Below are 19,527 nucleotides of genomic sequence, written 5' to 3'. Positions count from 1 at the left end.
TGACAAATTAATACAAATCACAGTTTTTGCGACACGATGTACACACACCCGCAAATTTAAAAGGATAGCTTGTAAATGTAGTTATTTCTTAATTTCATTACTTTATAGACTATACCAGGTGATTCAAATAACTATTTCATTAGAAACTATCGGACTTGTAACTATTTTCTATTTTTCATATTTTGAGGTTAAACTAATATAGATATACTCTTTTTTTTAAATATTTTGAAGGTGACATTACTTCTGGTTATACGGGAAGTCAAGGTCAACTTCCTTATTTCAAACGGAATACCCGGTATATTTTCACATGTCTAGATTCTAAATTTAATTTTTAATCCGTTTCTATTAAGTGTTCTCATACTTAAAATTAACGGTTTTGCTGTAATTTGCGATTTTTTAACATTAGACAATAATAATAAGAAATATCTTAGTTGACTTTGAAAAGAGTATGGCTGCTGCACATCTTTGTGATCGAATTCGAAGAGCTTTTGAAGACTTTCACCTCGTTGCAATTAATAAAGTAACCCAATATGAAGTTAAAAAAAGAATTTTCAAGTATTTAGTAGAAGTTAATGGACGTCATGTTAAAAATTTATTTTAATTAAATTTTATTCCAATTGAAAATTTGACTCGAATTTCCTAAATTTATGGTGTGTTTGTTACACTCTCCATGAATAAAGAATGCATTTTAAATGTTACTATTTGAATAATTACTATTATAATTAATTCATAGAAATAGATTCAGGATTAAATTTAGAATCTACACATGTAAAAATGTACGGGGTGTTCTAATTAAAAGAAGCGACTTTTTTGCCTTCACAGTTCTTAAAATTTGACATTATCTTTTAGAGACCCTGTATAATATTTGTAAACATTTTTCTCGTTAACCTAATCTACCGATTCTGGTTAACATGTCAATAAATTTTCATAAAACCAGCTTCATTAATAGCTGAGAATTTTATATTTTCAAGAAATGGTGTTTTAAAAAGATTTTTTTTTAATCAAAATATCTTCAAAACGGCTAGGATTAGGTATAGGGATATCTAGTAAGAATTTAATTAGGTTAATTCCTAAATTCCAAAAATGCAAAAATATACCGGGTGGTCCGTTTGAAATAAGGAAGTTGCCCTTAACTTCCGGTATAACCGGGAGTAGTATGACCTTTAAAATATCTTAAAAAGATAGCGTGTATCAATATTAGTTTAACCTCAAAATATGAATAATTAAAAATAGTTATAAGTCCAAAAGTTTCTAATGAAACAGTTACGTGAATCGCCCTATATTTAGACAACTTTGAATGCTGTAGTCGAGAATTCCTGTTGTTCAACGCCGGGAAGGAGCAAGAGTGGCATTGATTGAGGAATGAGGTAGATTGTCTCAAGAACTTCTCAATAGCCTGATTAGAAGTATGGGAAGACCAATAACTGCAGTTGTAAGAGGCCGAGAGGGGAACACACGCTATTGAAGCAAAAGAACAACTGCATTGATTAATTTAGTTCAAAATTTGCAATAAAGTTATTCAGTTTAAGTTAACTAGTAGTTCGTTCGAGTGTAACATCTTCCAGTTTCTTTATTCTTCAACACGTTTCACAACTTATGTAAAGCACATATCAATTACTTCACTCAACTTCGTATCAAGAAATTATCGAAGAAATATTAACATTATGTATACTCTAGAGAAAATAATTAGATTTTATGCCTGTTCCTTTAAATTTGTCTGTGTATGTATACATATATAAAACTCGACTTACTAAATTAGAAAAATTTCTGAAACTTCTGAGGAAATAAGTAAGCCAATGGTCTTCAGAAATATTGACAAATCATAATTTTGAGTTTCATCAGTTTAGAAAAATACTTAGGGCGTACTTACATACCTAAAAATCCAGAAAAAATCTGAATTTCCGAAAAATCGATCTTTTTTGATTTGCACTGCACCCTATGCAGGGTGCCAACAAGGGGGTCCACAAATGATGCTAAAGAAATGACAATATCGATTTTAGAGGTTATCGAACCAACAAATTTTGATGTTATCAAAGAAGTGGTAGTTAGCCTGATATTTCATTCCGGTTTTCTGATAACTAGATGCTCTTGCCAAATGTTTATCAAGTTCCTTTATATTTATTCACTAAGTGTTTAGTTGAATAAATAATTTAAGTTAAATAATATGAGTCAAAATAATCTTAAACTACATATTAGTTCAGTCATAAATAAAAAATGCCTTAAAATGCATAAATTCCAAAACAAATACAGCATTCACCTCCTGTCAAGAAACATGTTTATAATTTCTTGACCTAATGGTGATAGAATTTTTAATTACTTTTTGTCTTAAACTTAAGGCACACAAATTCCAATTGAGACAACCATCATTCACATTCTGCCAAGAGAAATGTCTATACCTTCGCGACAAAATTAAAGTGTTTTGAAAACATCAATTGTAATTCGGGTTAGTCAACTGCAATTGAGAAAGCGATAACTGCAATTTAGAAACCGTCAATTATAATTCCGAAAACATCATTTGCAATTGAGAAAATGTCATATGTAATTCAGATTAGGTAATAACATATTATGTTGCACGAAGTAAGTCATATGAGTAGAAAATAGTTAGTTTGCTCAAGTTGTACATAGAATAGACAATTAGATCTATGGCACCATTTTCAAAGACACCTCGTATACAGATCGTGGCGTCGTAAACGGATCTTTTTGCTTGGAATACAATTTTAGTCCTACGCAAATAAAAATTCTAATATCAAATTTACGAAGCCGTAAAGTTCATGAAGCTTTATTTGTTCGTAAAAATATGGAAATAAAGGAATGAAGAATTTCTGGCGCCATCTAGATGAAATCGTGAAATTAAAACGAAAATCAATATCGCTTTCGCAGCATTCTGCAGCAGATGTTTCAATGCGCCTCCACCAACAATTTCTCTTTAACTCTAAACACCGAATTTTAAAATAAAATAAATTATGGAACTCTAATTTATTTACTTTTCAATACAGTGAAATAATAATGTTTACCAATTATAAAACTTAGTGATTGAACATGACACGCAGCAGTAAAATTCAAGGAAGAATTAAGTGGTGGTCAAGGGTGGAAAAGGGTTCTGTTTACTGACCACTACCTTTCTGTGTTGGTGGGAAATATACCCCTTGATTCTTCCTTCATTAATCAAATTAGCAACAATACACTGAGTCTCATCCAAATCTACATCCTGATCGAGAAATTGCAAAGCAGTCTGAAGAGATTCTACAGGAATTTGATGGGTATTTAATATCATATAGACTTTCTTGAAGAGATTTCTGTATGCTATAATTTTCAACTTGTCTATAATAAGATAAATTCCACTGTCAATGAAAAATGACTCATGCTTCTCCATGATTTCATCAAAACGTTTTAAATTGCCCTGGCACACAGCTTCGACCAGCTCTGAAAATTCTAGCACGTCATATTTCTCTAGAACTTTCCTATTCGGAAAGTACCCTAAAAGCATCTTAACAGGAACAAGATAAATCAATATAAGTCTCTTATTTTTTCTGCACTGTTTATGGCAATTTTCAAATGCATAGCTCAAATATTTATCGGCCGCTTTGTAGTCGCTATCAAACATCGCTTTACGTCCTACAAAATACCTGTAAGCAATCTGTTGACTTAGGCAAAAAGACTCTTTGAAAGGACTTGATTCAATTGCCCTTATTAAGGGCTTACATAAATGCAGTTTGTTAATTCTAAAGTAGACTTTAAACAGCTGATTGACTAGGCCCATCATTCCTCGTCGTTTAGTGTCTCGATCATCTGTTCGATTATCAGCAGCACAAATTCGGAAACAGGCCATCAAAGCTTCGGCTGCCTTTTCCAAATATTCACCAGGTTTCTGGGTTGTTCCCACTCGTTGTTTCTCTGCCTGCTGTGCTACTAACCTCAAATCAGAACACACAGTGTACATCAAAGGCAGACACCAATTCTCCTCTTTTTGAATTTGTAACAGCTTGGTGAAAACTTGCACTAAAGCATTCTGCAGCTGATAAGCAGTTAAAAAGTCTTCAATGCTGAGGTGGTATAAACATTTAAGGTGTAAAATCACAATTTCATCTAACGGGGCTTGTAGGAACTTCTCAACAATGTTCTCAGGACTCTCAATATAATAATTTTTAAACCGAGTATGATCATGACGAAGTGAGAGAAACTGGGACAATGTCTGGCCGTTGTGAGTCCGCCAGGATCTGTCCAGAATTTGAAGGTAGTTCGATAAGTTCATGAAAGTCATTTTGGCAATCGAATATATATAGTCCGGGTATTAGGAGGTAAAAACTCTCTGGACTTATATTAATTTTCACTATTCGTAAATTGGACAGTAAACTTTTTTAACGCATTGTTTTGTTTAAAATTCTAGACACTAAACTTTAGCAACACTAAGCACATATAACATAACCTTACTTCACGGGCAGATTCCTCTGGATTCCAAACGAATCTCGTTATCTCTTCACCTTGGTTTATGCATTCATTAAAGAAGGACAAAAAGATAGACAGAGAAGCAAGGAACAAGAAAATGTCAATGTCAGAACTACTCAGAGCAATAGAGATGAGAAGATACTAACTAAAGAGGTGCTTTGATTTATAATTTAGATTGTAGACTATGTAAATTACCTCTAAAATTGAATGAATGTTGAAATAACGTGGCAAGTAAAGAAATATATTCTCATAAAAACATAACTTCATCTCTTTATCTGTGGTTTTCCAGATCTCCATATGATGAATATCAACACCTCAGGCTTATATAGGAAAAAGTCTAGGTCATAGCAAAAAGAGTTAAAAAGGTGAAAACGACAAGACGTCGTCATTAATCAAAATTTGAGGAGCTATAAAATGCAGTATACGCTAATAATTATCATGGATATTGATAGGTCATAAACCCTAATTTAGCAGCACTTCTATGGAAAAATCAGCTTGTAATAAATTCACTAAAATATCTCTAATTTTATCTTTTTTATAAAGCATTACACGTTTCTATCCGATTTATTTATCTGAAAGTAACATTTCGCCAGTCAGGACCGTAAAACAGGCTTAAAAAGAGATCGCGAAAGCATTTTTCGATGTCTGTCGTTATTTTTTTCTGACTTCTGTTTTTTTACATACTACATACTATAAAAAATTGCTATACCTAGAATTAATGCATCAAATTCCTACTAGTCCTATAATTGATCAGATATTACATACGTATAACACAGGAAGTGTTAGAACCAATAGCTATACCATGCATTCAGCACATCGAAAACGTGCTTTTCCAGCAATACAATGCACGACCATCTATTGCTCGTATAACTACGGCTCATTACAACATGGCAATGTTAACGTGCTTGATTAGCCTTCATGCTTTCCCGAACTTTCCCCCATAGAACGCGTATGGAACAGGATAGGAAGAAGAGTTACCACCCATATGGATAACCCACCACATACTTTAGCAAAGTTACTAAATGCAATTCAAGTTGCCTGGGATACGCTACCTCAAAAGGACATCGACCATTTGCATAGAAGCATGCCCTGACGAGTTGCTGAATGTGTAAATTTTCATGGTTCACATTACTAGAATTTCTGGACTTCGATTGACTCGAAAGTTACACCATTTATTTTATATAGTGCTGTAAATATATTTACAAAGTTTCATTAAAATACGTGCATTATTTCTAGGCGTTGCAGTTTTTACGATAAGTAGTATATTTTCGATCCCTATTACTTAAAATATTAAAATAATGAATTGTCCAAATTACCTATAAAACATAAAAATAGATAAAGTATCAACTAAGGAGGGTAGTAAAAAAATGTATGGCACGCGACGGAAAATAGGAGCTTGAGCAGGGTATTCTAAGCCATCTATATAGGCTTTCCGGCTCGTGCCTACCCATCCTATAAATTGTAATTATTGCTTCTAACTGTCTTAAACAAACACTTTCGAGCTAATTAATGATTTCATTAGGATGACTACTGAAATATCTATTGGCATTTCCTAAGAATTCAATAAATTCTAAATAGGTACTATACGTATGTAAGCTTAATAGTCTTTTTCGTAACAGAATAGGTATAAACGTGTGAAAAGAAATCTTATATACTTATATACATAATATTAATGTCCTCCCAAGATTTGCTTTTATGGCTGAGTGGGATTTTTTATTTTAATATGAAAATCAGATTTTAAATTAATTTAATGTCATCTTTCAAAATATCGAATAACAAGCTCGATCAAAATATACCAAAATTTTGCAAACAAATTTTCTTTATTTTTTGGGATGCCTTCAACCAAGACTGTGTTAATCGTATATTTAGCATACAAATTTGCAATATTACATAACTTCACCTTTTTTTTAGTATACCTCAGAATAGAGTCTTCCTTCTGGACGTCCTTCGAACTTGAACTTATTAAAAACAAGAATTGTTAAATATTTAATTCAGTATTTGGTCTTTAGTGTTGTCGAAAACATCTGAACCATAATATGAAGTTTCTGTTGGTATGTATAATACATATAATTCAAGTTCATTATTTTGGTTATCATGCATTCAATGATACATCTACAGGGCGACATATTTCATGGAAGACGTTTGAGTGAACAATTTACCTCTTGGCACAAAAGGGGACATCCGTGATAAAAAATATCAAAATAAATGATTACTTCAAAACACTCGATCAGCTTAGATTTACAGGGTGTCAAAAATAGTTTGATTTAATTACAATATTTTTGGGTTCACTGTATAGAGTGAAACAATCTCTGAGACACCCTAAAATGGTTTCTACTCAAAAGTGAATTCATTTAATAGGAATTGTAATGAATGAAAAAAAAACTTTCTTACAAATCATTATGAAACAGTTCAATACGTCTGTAACGTAACTTAATGATCTAACAACTAAGAACCTAATTAACATGCGCGGCTTCTACTTTCGTAAGGAGGTTCTTTGTATCTATACTTATTTCTATACCTTTATTCTTATCTGTACCTTCCTCCTATAACTTGCCTCTAACGTTTGAATGAATATTGAAGACTCATGTTTTAGGTGTGCAGTGTATGTCTCGCGCTTTCGTCAGCAGACGTGCAAGAAATTTTACAACCGAATTCTACGGTGATTAACAATTCTGAAGCAGACAGTGCTGAAAAAAACACATTTAAAGTGTTTTCACTAAATTCCTACGACCATCAAAATCCCCTGATTATACAGTCCAATATACCCGAGGAACTGAAACCTTTGAAAGGGGACATTAAAAATGGTAATTTTTGTTCGTTCAATATGTAAATAGGTATCTGTTTAATTTACATAGCTGAGCTATAATAACAAGTGTCAGTGTCGAAACTTTGGGGACCTTGTTTGATTAAATCTCCACCTGATTTTTGGCGATTTTTAGGTGATAATAGTTCCCCGAAAAATATTGATCTGCCAGCTCCTCGTCTGGGCGAGTTGACACTGCCTCTGCCCTACTCCCACAAACCATTCTCACCAGTAGTGCCTTCCTACGCTTTTGAAAGCGGCTTACCTAATGTGGAGGTGGTACCCACCCTTAAAATAGACTCCTTGTCGGATTTATCGCCACTGCTCACTTCAGAACGTCCGTTTGCTGTGGGAGTGTCCTTTGATTCGGCAATTCCACAATGTAAGGATATTTACAGGGCGGCCCAACGAATACTTTGCACCTCGATTTTCAGTACTTAAACTGAAAATGTGTAAAAACGCTCGAATTCGTTGATTTTTTTATTCGAAGAGGATAATTTTTTTTGTATTTTCAACTCTTCAATTTCAACCCCTGAACAGGGGTGATAGTTATCTCCAAAATTTTAAATTAAAAATAGTATCGAGTAATGTCTCATTTTAAAGGTAGTAAATTATAACCTTTAAGTTTGAAATCACTGCCATTATTCCCGTTGATATGACAGGTTATCAAAAGCTATGGGGAAAAAAGCTTCTAGTTAATAATTCTTTTATCACAATAAGAGCGGTAGAATTCAAAATGATGGTAGGAAGACCATTAAAGGTGAGATATTATTGAACCTTTTTAACGCAGGCGATTTTTATCCCTCAAATTTAAAAGAGTATTTTTCTTTATTTGTAATATTTTTCTTAAAAAAGGTGGGTAAATGAAAAAAAGTGTCCGCATTACTTTTGTGATTAATTTATTAAATGCTGGAAATTACCGTCATTTACCTCCATACAATAAAATAAATTGTATTCAAAGCGTTGTGTTATTTTACGTAACATTTCGGGCATAATTTAGTGGCATTCATGAATAATACGATTAAAGATAAAACTCTGCTCCGTCAAAACGATTCAGTGACATCTCACTTTTAAAGGTCTTTCTACGCTTATTTTGAAGTCTGTCGCTCTTATTATAATAAATGAATCAATAATTAAAGGCTTTTTTACCTACAGGCTTTGACAAGCTGTCATTTCAACGGGGATAATGGTAGTGACTTAAAATTTTAGTTTTAAATTTAATTAAAAAATTTTAAAAAAATTATTATCGGGATACAACTACCTTTACAGTGGGGTATTACTCGATACCCCATCTCATTTGAAATTTTGGAGATAACTGTCACCCCTATTCAAGGGTTGACATCGAATGATTGAAAATAAAATAAAAAATTGCCCCTCTCGAATCAAAAATCGACGAGTCCAAGCATTTTTACACATTTTCATTTTAAATACTAAAAATCGAGGTGCAAAGTTTTCTTTGGGCCACCCTGTATGTGAGTCCTGGCATAAGCTATGTACATATCGTTAATTTTCAGACCCACCATTAACTGGTTACACCGGAGTGTCGTCTCAATCTTTCTATCCAGCTTCACCGCTGCCCTACAGCCATGTAAGGTTCCGACCTCGTGTGATGATCCCTAACGAATTGATCTTTCCAGGTATTTGAACTTTTACCAAACCTGCACAGCCACGCCCATGGGGAATCTCACAACTATTTCGATTACATCATTCAGAAGGTGCCTGAAGTTGTCAGCTTCAGTAAGCCAGGTATTTTTACCGAAGCTGACATCCCAACCATAACCGAATTCGAAGCAATTTTCAATAAAAGCGTTTCAAGTGACTTTCAGCCCACAGTCATCGACGCTCGGTTTGGAGGAAGAGAAAACAGCTTAGTGGCCTCGAGTGCCACACCAGTGGATGAGGTTGGAAACACTACTCCACTCCCGGTAACTCTCTCAACAAAGAGCGTCTCTAACGCCAATGGGTCTATTTGGGACTTCGTCAACGCTAATACGCCCCAGACGAGCGGTGTGGAGAGTGAAGACCTCACTACAGTTGTCGCAGAAACTGGTGATGCAGACTCAACTTTAGTTTCACAAAATGTTTTGGATGCGGTCTTTCATGGAGATACGGATTTGAAAGTACAGCCAGTTGATGGGAAACCATTGACTTTTGCTGATACTACTGCCATCACTGAAGAACCCGAAGCCACAACTTTAGCTTTGTGAGTAAGATGGTTCCCATACGAATAAATAAAGCTTTATTGAAAGTTCTTATCGTTGCTTCATTAAATCTTTCGACGAGCACGTTTGAAACTGGTAAGTAAGAACTGGTAAGCAATATGAGGTGTGTTATTGAGAAAAGGAAAAGGAAGTGAAGATAAATCGCAATTTTGCGAAATAGAACCAAACCAAATTTAAAGGGTTTTAGAGGGATTGCCATTCAAAAACGATGCGGCTTTTGACTGGTAAGCTATATAAAAAAACTCATCGTTTTTGACATTTAAGGTATCTATCACTTACATGACTTTGGCCAATTACAAATAGCTTACCAGTCAAAAACGATACGGTTACTTACCCCTAATCCAACCCTTATTGAGCATCTATCGGTTTCACATTTTTACCAATTAAGGATGTTGATAAGAATAAAAGATATTTGAAATTTAGTTGCGTTGTGATGACGCACTACCGAAATATGTCGTTTTTTAGAAATTTACAAGCCAACTTCGGAGGTCAATATCTCCTCAACTATTAATTATAGAAAAAAAATCAATAAATCGTCATATTTCGAGGTCCCCTACACACACCTCCTTTGTGTCGGTTCCGTAAGAACTCACCCTGTTTAATCTGATCATCGCCTCAGTAACGAATAATGCATTGTACCAAAGGTCATTGACGTAACCACTTTTACCGCTTTACTTTCCTTCTTTTAAATGCACTTAAAGCGGTTCCTGCAACTTTCAATGAATTATTACCATTGCAAGGAAAGCGAATAATTTGGTAACTTGAGTAGCCAGATGCATCTTCTCGCCTTATATAATACACAACATTGGGTTCATCAAAATCGGGCTTATAAGGCATGCAGAGCAAAAGGAAACTATTGGACGACATCCGAGTCCAGAATTAGAGGCGTAATTGCAGAGGTAAAATCTCATCAGAAATAGAATGTCGCCTTGGGAATTTGGGATTTGTATCTTCGGTTGTGAGATTTTAAGTTTAATTAACTTCGTATTTATTTAGCCCTCTGGTAGTCGCACAGCAGCTTTTCCATCAATCTTTTCCGATATCGGTATATCTACACACCTATTTTAGATGAAACGCGTATAATATTATGTATTTCAGTCATTAAAAATGTTGATATTGATGTTTTAATAATTTTCTGACTGGTATAGATTGGATTTCTCTCTTCAAGTTTTGCCCTTAAGATATAAATATAGATTGGCGTTTTTCACATAATCTGCTTTGTAAATAACCCCTCAGGCAGTAATCCAGAAGGTCCAAATCCGGACTGTATGCTGGCCAACTTACTACGCGCCGAACGGACAGCGGTCATTGGTTAAAAAGCAGTTGTTTTATTAGGGTGCTTACTTATAGAAACGTGGTGGTATGTTATTAGAAAAAGTGTTAAAGCAAACTTAAAATTGAGAACCATGTGCAACAATTGTAGTAATAATAATTTTGTTTGAGTATTAAATTTTTGATCAGAACGTCATAATTTGAAAACGTATTGCATGTGTCATATTTTAAAATACATATGCAGGTAATCCAAAATCCAGGCCCCTGTTAGAAAAAAATAAGTTCAGGGGTAAAATCACATTTTACTAATATTGCTTAGAACCCAGAGCATAAAAATCACCGAAAATTCAAATTAACAATGAGAAATTAACTCATATATTCAAAATTTTGTAACATCTTGAGAAAGTGAGATGAAATTTTAGCCCGAAGAGGTGTGGTTCCTTATAAAAATCTTCGGCCTCGTCTCATCTGTATCAGTTCATCTTCAGCTTTCGGTAACCCCAAAATAAATTTTGATATGTTGGGCGTAAGTCTTTTATAAATGGTCGTATTTCTCAGTGATAACAATGAGTTTTCTTGCAGATAATCTCCGCTGTATTAGCCCTTGCCAGTGTTGCAAACTGCGGAATATTACACGGAGATGCACACGCCGGACTCATTCCTCCATCTCCCGGATTAGATTTTAGTACAGGATATCAAGACAATATTCCAAATGTCCCACTAGATGCCAACTTTGCCCCAGCGGCCCATATTGAATCACCGGCTCCTATAGCATCCTACCCCCCAGCTTACGCCCCAGCACATGCTTCATTTATTCCATCAAGCCCTATCACTACAGGAACCATTAGTGGAGCGCCACATGCCTCATTTGCTCCATCAGGCCCAATTACTGTAGGCGGCCCAGGATTGTTTAGTGGACCAGAAGTTGGACCAGTCATCGGAGGGGGATTGGCTCATGGTGTAGGACATGGCATTTTTGCAGGAGGAATTGGGGGAGGTTTTATTGGAGGAGGTATTGCCGGAGGTTTTATTGGAGGAAGTATTCCCGGCGAAGGTGATATCAACCAGCAGGGTCCTTTGAACGACGTCGGAACCACTTACGACCATCGCTACGAAAGAGTACCAGTAGCCCAACCTGTCCCAGTTCCAGTGAACGTAGACAGGCCCTATCCAGTGCCAGTTCCAGTCCCAAGACAAGTGGAAGTTCCCAGGCCTGTGAGAGTTGAAGTACCCACCCCAGTCCAAGTAGAAGTTACCAGACAAGTCAAAATTCCAGTGCCCCGCCAAGTTCCAGTGCCAGTGAGAACCCCGGTTTACCACAAAGTCCCGACACCAGTGCACGTTAGAGTGCCTCAACCCTATCCGGTGGTTATCGCGAAACCCTTCCCGGTAAAGGTTCCTGTTAAAGTAGCAGTTAAGATCCCAGTTCCTGTGGAAGTGCACTCTGCTGGTCCTATTGGAGTCCATGCCCATGACGGCTACGCCATTTTAAGGCATCACGAGCACAGTTCGGGATGGCAGCCCGCCTGGTAGATTGACCGATCTCCAAAATTTTAAACCTTAACTTAATATCACTTTCTAGTCGGATTTTAATGTATGTTCTTGTTATCTTTGTTTTTGTTATGTCAAGTAGTTGTAGGAAGATTTTTATAATAAATCTCTTGAAAAAGTTTCTGTGTTTTCTCTTCAATATCCAGTCGATTTTTCGGACAATATGGTAGATAGCAATGAAGAGAAATAAGAAAAGAAAAAGAGGGCGAATAGGAAGGCCGAATATTATCTGATTCCCAGAAGGAGCTAGTGTAATTACTTACCACCAAAATACCACTAAAAATGTCTCTAAAATGCTACTAAAAATGTCACTAAAATGCCACTAAAAATGTCACTAAAATGCCACTAAAAATGTCACTAAAATGCCACTAAAAATGTCACTAAAATGTCATTAAAAATTCGTTTCACTTTTGTGATACATAAATCTGAATATAGAGGATGTAACATTTAACCTGGAATATCGAAATATCTCGAATACTAGGCAAATTTTTTTACATCTCAACTCAGCTGTGCATTGAAAATCACAGAAATAACTTCGAACAGTTTCGATGACAAATTACCATACATAAATCCATTTTAAATTTTATAAAATTCAGATTCTTTATTTTTACTTGAAATAAATTGGTATCTTCGAAACTAAAAATGTTTCACTACTTTTTTTTTCACTAATAATCATTATTTGTTCTCAGCTATAATTTCCCAAGTTTATGCGTATAAATTAAGAATCACCCTGTATACAAATGATGGGAATTAATATCAATATAAAGCTGAATGACGAAAATTTGCTTCACTTTTATAATTGGCCTGTTATGGGGCTTAAACAGATGAGCAGCTAAAAAAGGAAAGTTGTTTTCGTCTCATTTAAAAGTAATTCGAAATTCCGGGTGATAATTCAGGTTTGGATGGCCGGATTTAGATATATGCACGATGCAATAAAACGTGAAATACGTGTTTAACGCCGAATTTTGATTAGTTGCATTAGATTATTTTAACGTCCTTTGAATAATATGAAAATATTATTTATGATACGCATGCCCAGTACTTATATTTTGAGATCCACTTTGGAAAATATTAATTGAGTTGTACTTACCTAGTAATGCTTGAAAAAGCCGGGATTTGAAGATTTTGATAACTCTTTCAATGGCCTGGCGTAGGGTTTGGTCTTGAGGCCGAATGAGCTTTGAGTGGTAGTCTTCGAGAAGTTCCAATGCCCTGTGGGCTTCTGGAAAAACAACTGTAATTTAGGTGTAATTTAGGTGAAATATATCTATAGTCGATATAATACGGAGGATTGTATAATAAATGCAGTCTTTTAACCTACTTCCTAAGCTTATACAAGGTGGTCCAAATTCGAGGCGTATCATTAGAGTCTCAGAAACTATAATAAACGCCAAACAAAAAGTCTCCACGTCAGCAAAATTTTATGTCGCGTTGCCCTGCACTGTTGCCAGACTTCATGTACTCCTGTATTAATTATATTACAATTGTTAAATTCTATTTATAATTACCTCTCTCACAGCATTTAACGGTAACAAAGGTCCGTTATTATCTCGTTCCTGTTCGAAATAGTGGATTAAAGAAGCCACCATTTCTTTGCACCGACTGTTCAATTATTTTGGCATTTTCAAAATAATTCAAGAATCCCTACTTAAAAGCTGTACGACGTATTTGTTTTGAAAGAACAATTTTTAAATACAATTTAAAACACGAAAGCTTCTAAATAAAGGAAAATTTAAGAGCAAAAATCGACAAAATCACCGGTATTATAAAATAACCTCACAATTAATCAGAACATAAACAAACATGGATTTGCAATTAGCGGCAACCCTGTTGGTTTCAAATTTTTCCAGGGATTATGTTTACCTCATTAGAATTATCGCTTTTTTACCGAATGACGTCACACCAAAATTTCTGACCATATTTTATTATAATTATGTTTATATTTTATTATCTTATGTATCTATATGACCAAATTCACTGTATTTTTAATAATTAATACGTTTTACCTTCGTATGATAATGATAACTAAATAAATTTGATACACATATTGTATATTGTTTCCGAGATAAACACAACCAATGCGGCCATGTTATTTTGTCATAGATGGCATGCGAAACTTTTTGTTTGGCGTTTACTATTATATTATTATATAAGAAATACGAGATCACTTAAATTAAGGCAAAAGTGTACAATTTAATGCCCAAGAAAATACCATTTTGAATTCATTAATTTTACGAATTTGACGTCACTCACACGGAATATTTGGTCCAATTAGATCAATTTGTTAAATTGTTATTCTAAGCGACCCTGTATTGTTCAAATGACTCCGTCAAGAACACTTCAAAATTAAAATATCTCGTATCATCCAGACGTTCAAAATTTTCAGTGTCCCGTTATTCACTCTTTTTAATTCTGAATCTTTTTAAATCTAATATCATATTTATTTCCTCTGTGCAAACGAGCTCTATATGATAAAAGTGTCCAACTACAGCGCAATTTGAAATTACTTTTACAGGCTTTTATTATGCGAGAGGGTGGAAAAATGTATAATTCCGGAATCTGACGAATTTGATTTGTGCCTTGAATTAATACCTGAAGACATGGATGATACTACAAACGGTCCAGGAGTCACCGATGAGTATAATTCTAAAAGGTACCCCTTAATTTTTTTTTATTATTCATGACTTATTCACTTCATCATGTGTAAGGCAGAAAAGGAGCATGAGTACCTATGTGGTTGTATAATGATTTTATTCCCACCGCTCACGGCCGACAACCCAAGATTTCTCTAATCTTCAGTTTAACCAGGCGGTCAAGAATACGTTCCTCCTATTTTCATTGATTTTCTGCATTCTCAGAATTTTTCCAGGACAAGCAGCAATCCCCGTCAAACAAATTTTATTTGTGACACCCTGTATGCTGGTTTTCTTGATTAATCCTTGGGGGAAATGGTTGAAATCAAGCAAATTTCACTAACCCCAATGGTTGTCGCAAAAAATTACACCCTCATGTTGAGAAACGTTCCCCATTGCAGCGGGCACAGACTTTCGTACAATCCACTGCTGGTTTCGCATTATTTGGTAATCATTAGGCAGCTGTAGGCAAACAGGGAGACAAAGAAGAGATCAGGAAAACCAGTATAGTTCAATGCCAATTAGGGTATTAGTATTTGTGTTGGTCTTGTTCTGAACACATTTAGACCAGACTGTTTGTCTGCGGTCGCCTGATGACTCATCTAAGTCTATAATAAAAGTTGTGTGTGTGACATTCCATCGAGGATTTAATTTATGAAATTAAAATTGATGTTAAATGTGTATAAAAATAACATTTTAAAAATACAAGACTCTTGCAAGCAGCGAAAGGTATCTGCGTGTGTCTAACATGTTACCAATCGTCATAATATAACAAAGACAGTTGAGAAAGTCAACCATATGCCGCACAGGTGAGGATGCCCAAATTCGCCATATGGGACCGAAACTAAACTACATGCGAGAGGAAAACGCCCGTAGCCAGTCTTAGACTTTCATTTTCCGCAAGGAGGACTATTACATAAAATGTGCCTTTTATTAGAATAAACTATCCCTTTACACCATCCCTTCTCTATGACAATACATATCTAAATTTGTTCTATTTTTGGTTGTAACAGTGAGGGTAGTGAGAGCCCTACACTAGAACTCAACGTTCAATCCATATCAGATTGGGATGACATTTCTTATTTGACTCAAGAAAGCAAGGTCGAGCTTCACCAAGGTATGAAGCAAACGAATTCCCCTGGAATACCCTCTGCGTGATTATTTATATTACAGAGGCCGCCTCCTCATCGACACCAACCCAAAACCCGAATCCTGACTCTTTCTTCGATTCTGACTTGCTTAAATCTCCACCAGGAACCAGTCAAAGAGTACCCCACTCTTTTGAGCTAGAAAACCTTGAAGGCCTCGAAACTGATATGTTTGATAACACAGTCATTACTCCTGGTCTTGGTAGTAACAGCAACAAGCTGCATATTAAAAAGACCGGTACTAAGGAGAAGTTGTCGAGTGCCTTGGTGGTACTGCCTAAAGACAGGTGAAGTGAAATATTTACCTTTGATGGATTTTCCTAATAATTCAATTGGCTCAGGCCTCAACCTCCAGATCCGAACAGGATTAATGAATTCGACAGATTTCGTAAAGTAAACCTCACCAAAACTTTTAAGACTCTTATGAACAATCAGTTAAAGTTACAAAATGAATTCAAAAAAAGTCCCTTCAAGGAGCTTTCCCCAGTGGCTGGGACGTCTGGCAGCTGGAAAAAATACAGAAAACCCGATAGGGTAGGTTTGCATAATTATTACGGAATTTTCAATAGGGGAAATGGTTACAGGATAAAAAGACCCAAGAAAATCAGCAACCAAGCGACCCCTCGCCTTTAGATGACGTAAAAAGTCTGACCAACTGCATTATTCAGAATAGTTTGAATAAAATTGAGGTAAAAGGAGAAGGGCAGTCTGAAGTGATCGAGAATTTGGTAAATAAAAACTGATCTTGATACAAGAATGGAGCGATGATGAATTTCTTAAAGAGCCCTTTACAAGGGGCTGCAGATGCTGATGCAGGCATCATTGTACTCTCCTCAGAGCCTGGCCCTCAGCTTCAAGAATCTCTTCAGCAAACTGGAAAAAACAGCAATTTGGTTAATAATAACGTAGGATCTAGTCATTATAAAATAACAAACACCCTTCTGATTTTAAGAAAATACCCGCTTCGGGAATCAATATGCCTGAAAATGAGGCTGCAAATTTCGACATTGACGAGGGTATACATTTACTAAACGATAATTTGGAAGATTTAGTGCCCCTACTGGCAGATAATGTGAACATCATGGAAATCAGTAATGGTGCCGCAGACGAGGCGAGACATGAGCCGACTAAAAAAGAAGAAAATCTGAAGTCGTCGCAGGGCATTTTGGAAATTAATAATGAAATTGAAGTGAAAGGAGATGGCATAAATAAATATGTAGATTGAAAAATTGGTTTTACAGGGCAATTCGGTGGCTCAGGCTAGTAGAGAGGTTCTCTATGACGAAAATTCCGAACAAGATTTGCTGGAGAACTTTGAGTCCCCTTTTTCAACCAATCAGGACAATATTTTCAGCATCTTAGGGCTCGACGCGAACTGCATTTTAGTCGACAATCGCCCAGTCAACTCTGATAGTTCCGATTCAAGAGTTAATACTATTGGTATAGAAATTTACTAGCAAACATTTCTCACTCAATTTCTCCATGTTGGGGGTCTTAGTCTGTACATCACACGGCAACAGGAATAATTTCCCCCAATGGTTGCTGCAAATTCTAGAAACTCCAGAGATGTCTGAGGAAACCCACCTCCAACCTTCCACAGGGCACGACGAGACGTATTTTTATTGCCAAGGCGACGGTTTGGGTACTAAGCAAAAAAGACGCAAAAAACGCCATATGCTCTAAAAATGTAACTTCATTAGGAGTCCATTCCTCAATGAATGCAGCGGAAGTAGACGAAGCTGTGGACGTAGACAGGGACAGCAGCACTGAAGAGACGTCATCTAATAACACTGTTGACTATGCTGAAGAAGATCCGGGAGCGTTCGATATGAGCAGTCTTCATGAAGAATCGTCATTAGCTGCCTCGCTGATAGAAGAAAATATAGCAAGACCTGTTGAGCATCCCGAAAGGGTTCAAGCTGACCTCGTAAGCTCTTGTGGTAGTTTTGGATAAAACTGTTAAAAAAATGGATCAATTTGCAGGAAGAAATTACCACTAATGGGCTGATACTTATCGACGAAGTTATCAGAGCTGCGCAGCTACACAGGATATCCCAAATGGGTTTACAGGAGGAAAACTCTCATGTTTGTATATACAGTTTACCTCACAGCAAAGGGTAAGTTTAGACACATTTTTAGAGGAATAATTTTACTGCGGACAACGACACGTGCTCACTCGAAACTTCACCTTCCTGGGAATTTTCGTCCATGACATTCGCTTCAGCTCGAAGTTCTTTGATAAATGAACATTCGTTGGAATCTCGAAATCAAGGGAATTCTGCCACTTTAGAGAGCAGACTGAGCGTTGAAACCTTTGAGCACACCGATAGTTTCAATCATTTGGAAAAGTTAGATTCGAGAACTGAAGAATTTTAAGAATACTGAACTTCATATTTGCATTTATAAAAGTGGATGGTCCGCATTTGTAAAACAACAAAAAATAATAATAATAAGAAAGTTTGGGCGTTTCTCAAGGAGAATAATGAAAAATCTCTTCTTTGTGGTTGGTCCTGGGTAGGTCAGTACCCTGCTTATCCATTGCGCAACATCTGGTGTTTTGACCTCTTTTGTACTTCCATTTATCTTGCAGATTTAAAAAATTTGCAAAAAGTACATTTGTTGTATCTATTTGAACGCTAATTAAATTCAACAGGTTCATTTTGTTCCATTTTCTGGTTTGCTCTATTTGCTGCTTTTACATAACTTGATCCAGGCTTAAATTGGAGAAGCGGGGGTGCTTTGTGGTCTTTCTTTTGGAGCTCCTGATGTTTTATTTTTTTGGCTGTGATGCTATTCGGATTTTTTGCAACCCCTGCAATTGCCGGGATGAGGTGTGAGGTGTCTAACGCGAGGAAGTGCAATAGGATGTAAGGGTACAGGCCTTGCAGAGGGGGGCTATTCTGAATGAAGAGAGGCGACGTTGGATGGTCCCTGGCACGAGATGGGACGATAGGAGTGGAAGATCCAACTTAAAGGGGGTTTTGATTATTGTTTTTTCAAGTCAAGTCGAACTCCAAGTCGTCATTTTGCACCACTTTACTCGTACAATCTTTTTAATGGCGCGCCACTTATCCTTTTTCCCAAAAATGATTCCTTTCTTCAATTTGGAAAATTGTTCTCAACCAAACTTCCCCTTTTTCGCTTGATGTCCTCAATTATCTGCTTTATTTTGAGGCCATTTGTGCTCAGTTTCAATCTTCGATAGAGACTGCAAAAGAGATTTGCAGGCGAATTTCTTATTTGTAATTTTAACGTTAAAAATTCCAATCTTAAACTACTTCCCTCAGAATCCTATTCAATTAGACCCTGCGTGAAGGATGATGTGCATGGCAAGATTGAAATATACAAAATATTGGTCAGTTTCGTTGTTTCCATGGAAATTATCTTCTAGGTAAAGTAGGAACATTGATCTAGTGACCCTTTCACGTGTTTATTTGCATATTCTTATGTGT

General features: G+C 35.9%; 5 protein-coding genes across 5 annotated transcripts in view; 3 read left to right on the top strand and 2 right to left on the bottom strand.

Annotated features, from left to right (window-relative positions):
• The window catches only part of dlg1 (discs large 1), a 162,553-nt gene that overhangs the window by 142,427 nt on the left and 599 nt on the right, over positions 1-19,527 (bottom strand). Inside the window, exon 2 of the mRNA XM_066403265.1 lies at positions 13,385-13,516. Within this exon, the coding sequence (XP_066259362.1) occupies positions 13,385-13,516 (132 nt within the window). The remainder of the gene's footprint in view (positions 1-13,384; positions 13,517-19,527) is intronic.
• PCID2 (PCI domain-containing protein 2) lies at positions 3,002-4,376 on the bottom strand. Its single transcript, XM_066403289.1, has one exon. The coding sequence runs from the start codon at positions 4,259-4,261 to the stop codon at positions 3,071-3,073; it is 1,191 nt and encodes a 396-aa protein (XP_066259386.1). The 5' UTR covers positions 4,262-4,376; the 3' UTR covers positions 3,002-3,070.
• On the top strand, positions 6,369-9,456 carry LOC136417347 (uncharacterized). The gene is made up of 5 exons (XM_066403019.1): positions 6,369-6,497; positions 7,040-7,250; positions 7,386-7,631; positions 8,764-8,837; positions 8,887-9,456. The coding sequence occupies exons 1-5, from the start codon at positions 6,483-6,485 to the stop codon at positions 9,454-9,456; spliced, it is 1,116 nt and encodes a 371-aa protein (XP_066259116.1). The 5' UTR covers positions 6,369-6,482.
• Positions 11,249-12,356, top strand: LOC136417346 (tetra-peptide repeat homeobox protein 1-like). Its single transcript, XM_066403018.1, has 2 exons — positions 11,249-11,269; positions 11,326-12,356. Exons 1-2 carry the CDS (start codon positions 11,261-11,263, stop codon positions 12,274-12,276), a joined length of 960 nt encoding a protein of 319 aa, XP_066259115.1. The 5' UTR covers positions 11,249-11,260; the 3' UTR covers positions 12,277-12,356.
• On the top strand, positions 14,895-18,451 carry LOC136417522 (uncharacterized). The gene is made up of 12 exons (XM_066403240.1): positions 14,895-14,947; positions 15,941-16,044; positions 16,101-16,362; positions 16,417-16,609; positions 16,660-16,803; positions 16,858-16,980; positions 17,028-17,264; positions 17,317-17,515; positions 17,574-17,717; positions 17,776-18,002; positions 18,059-18,160; positions 18,215-18,451. Exons 1-12 carry the CDS (start codon positions 14,895-14,897, stop codon positions 18,449-18,451), a joined length of 2,025 nt encoding a protein of 674 aa, XP_066259337.1.

This window comes from Euwallacea similis, chromosome 28 (assembly GCF_039881205.1).
Source record: "Euwallacea similis isolate ESF13 chromosome 28, ESF131.1, whole genome shotgun sequence".
Classification (NCBI taxonomy): domain Eukaryota; kingdom Metazoa; phylum Arthropoda; class Insecta; order Coleoptera; family Curculionidae; genus Euwallacea; species Euwallacea similis.
Note: the sequence above shows the minus strand (reverse complement) of the source record. Positions and strands in the feature narration are given on the sequence as shown.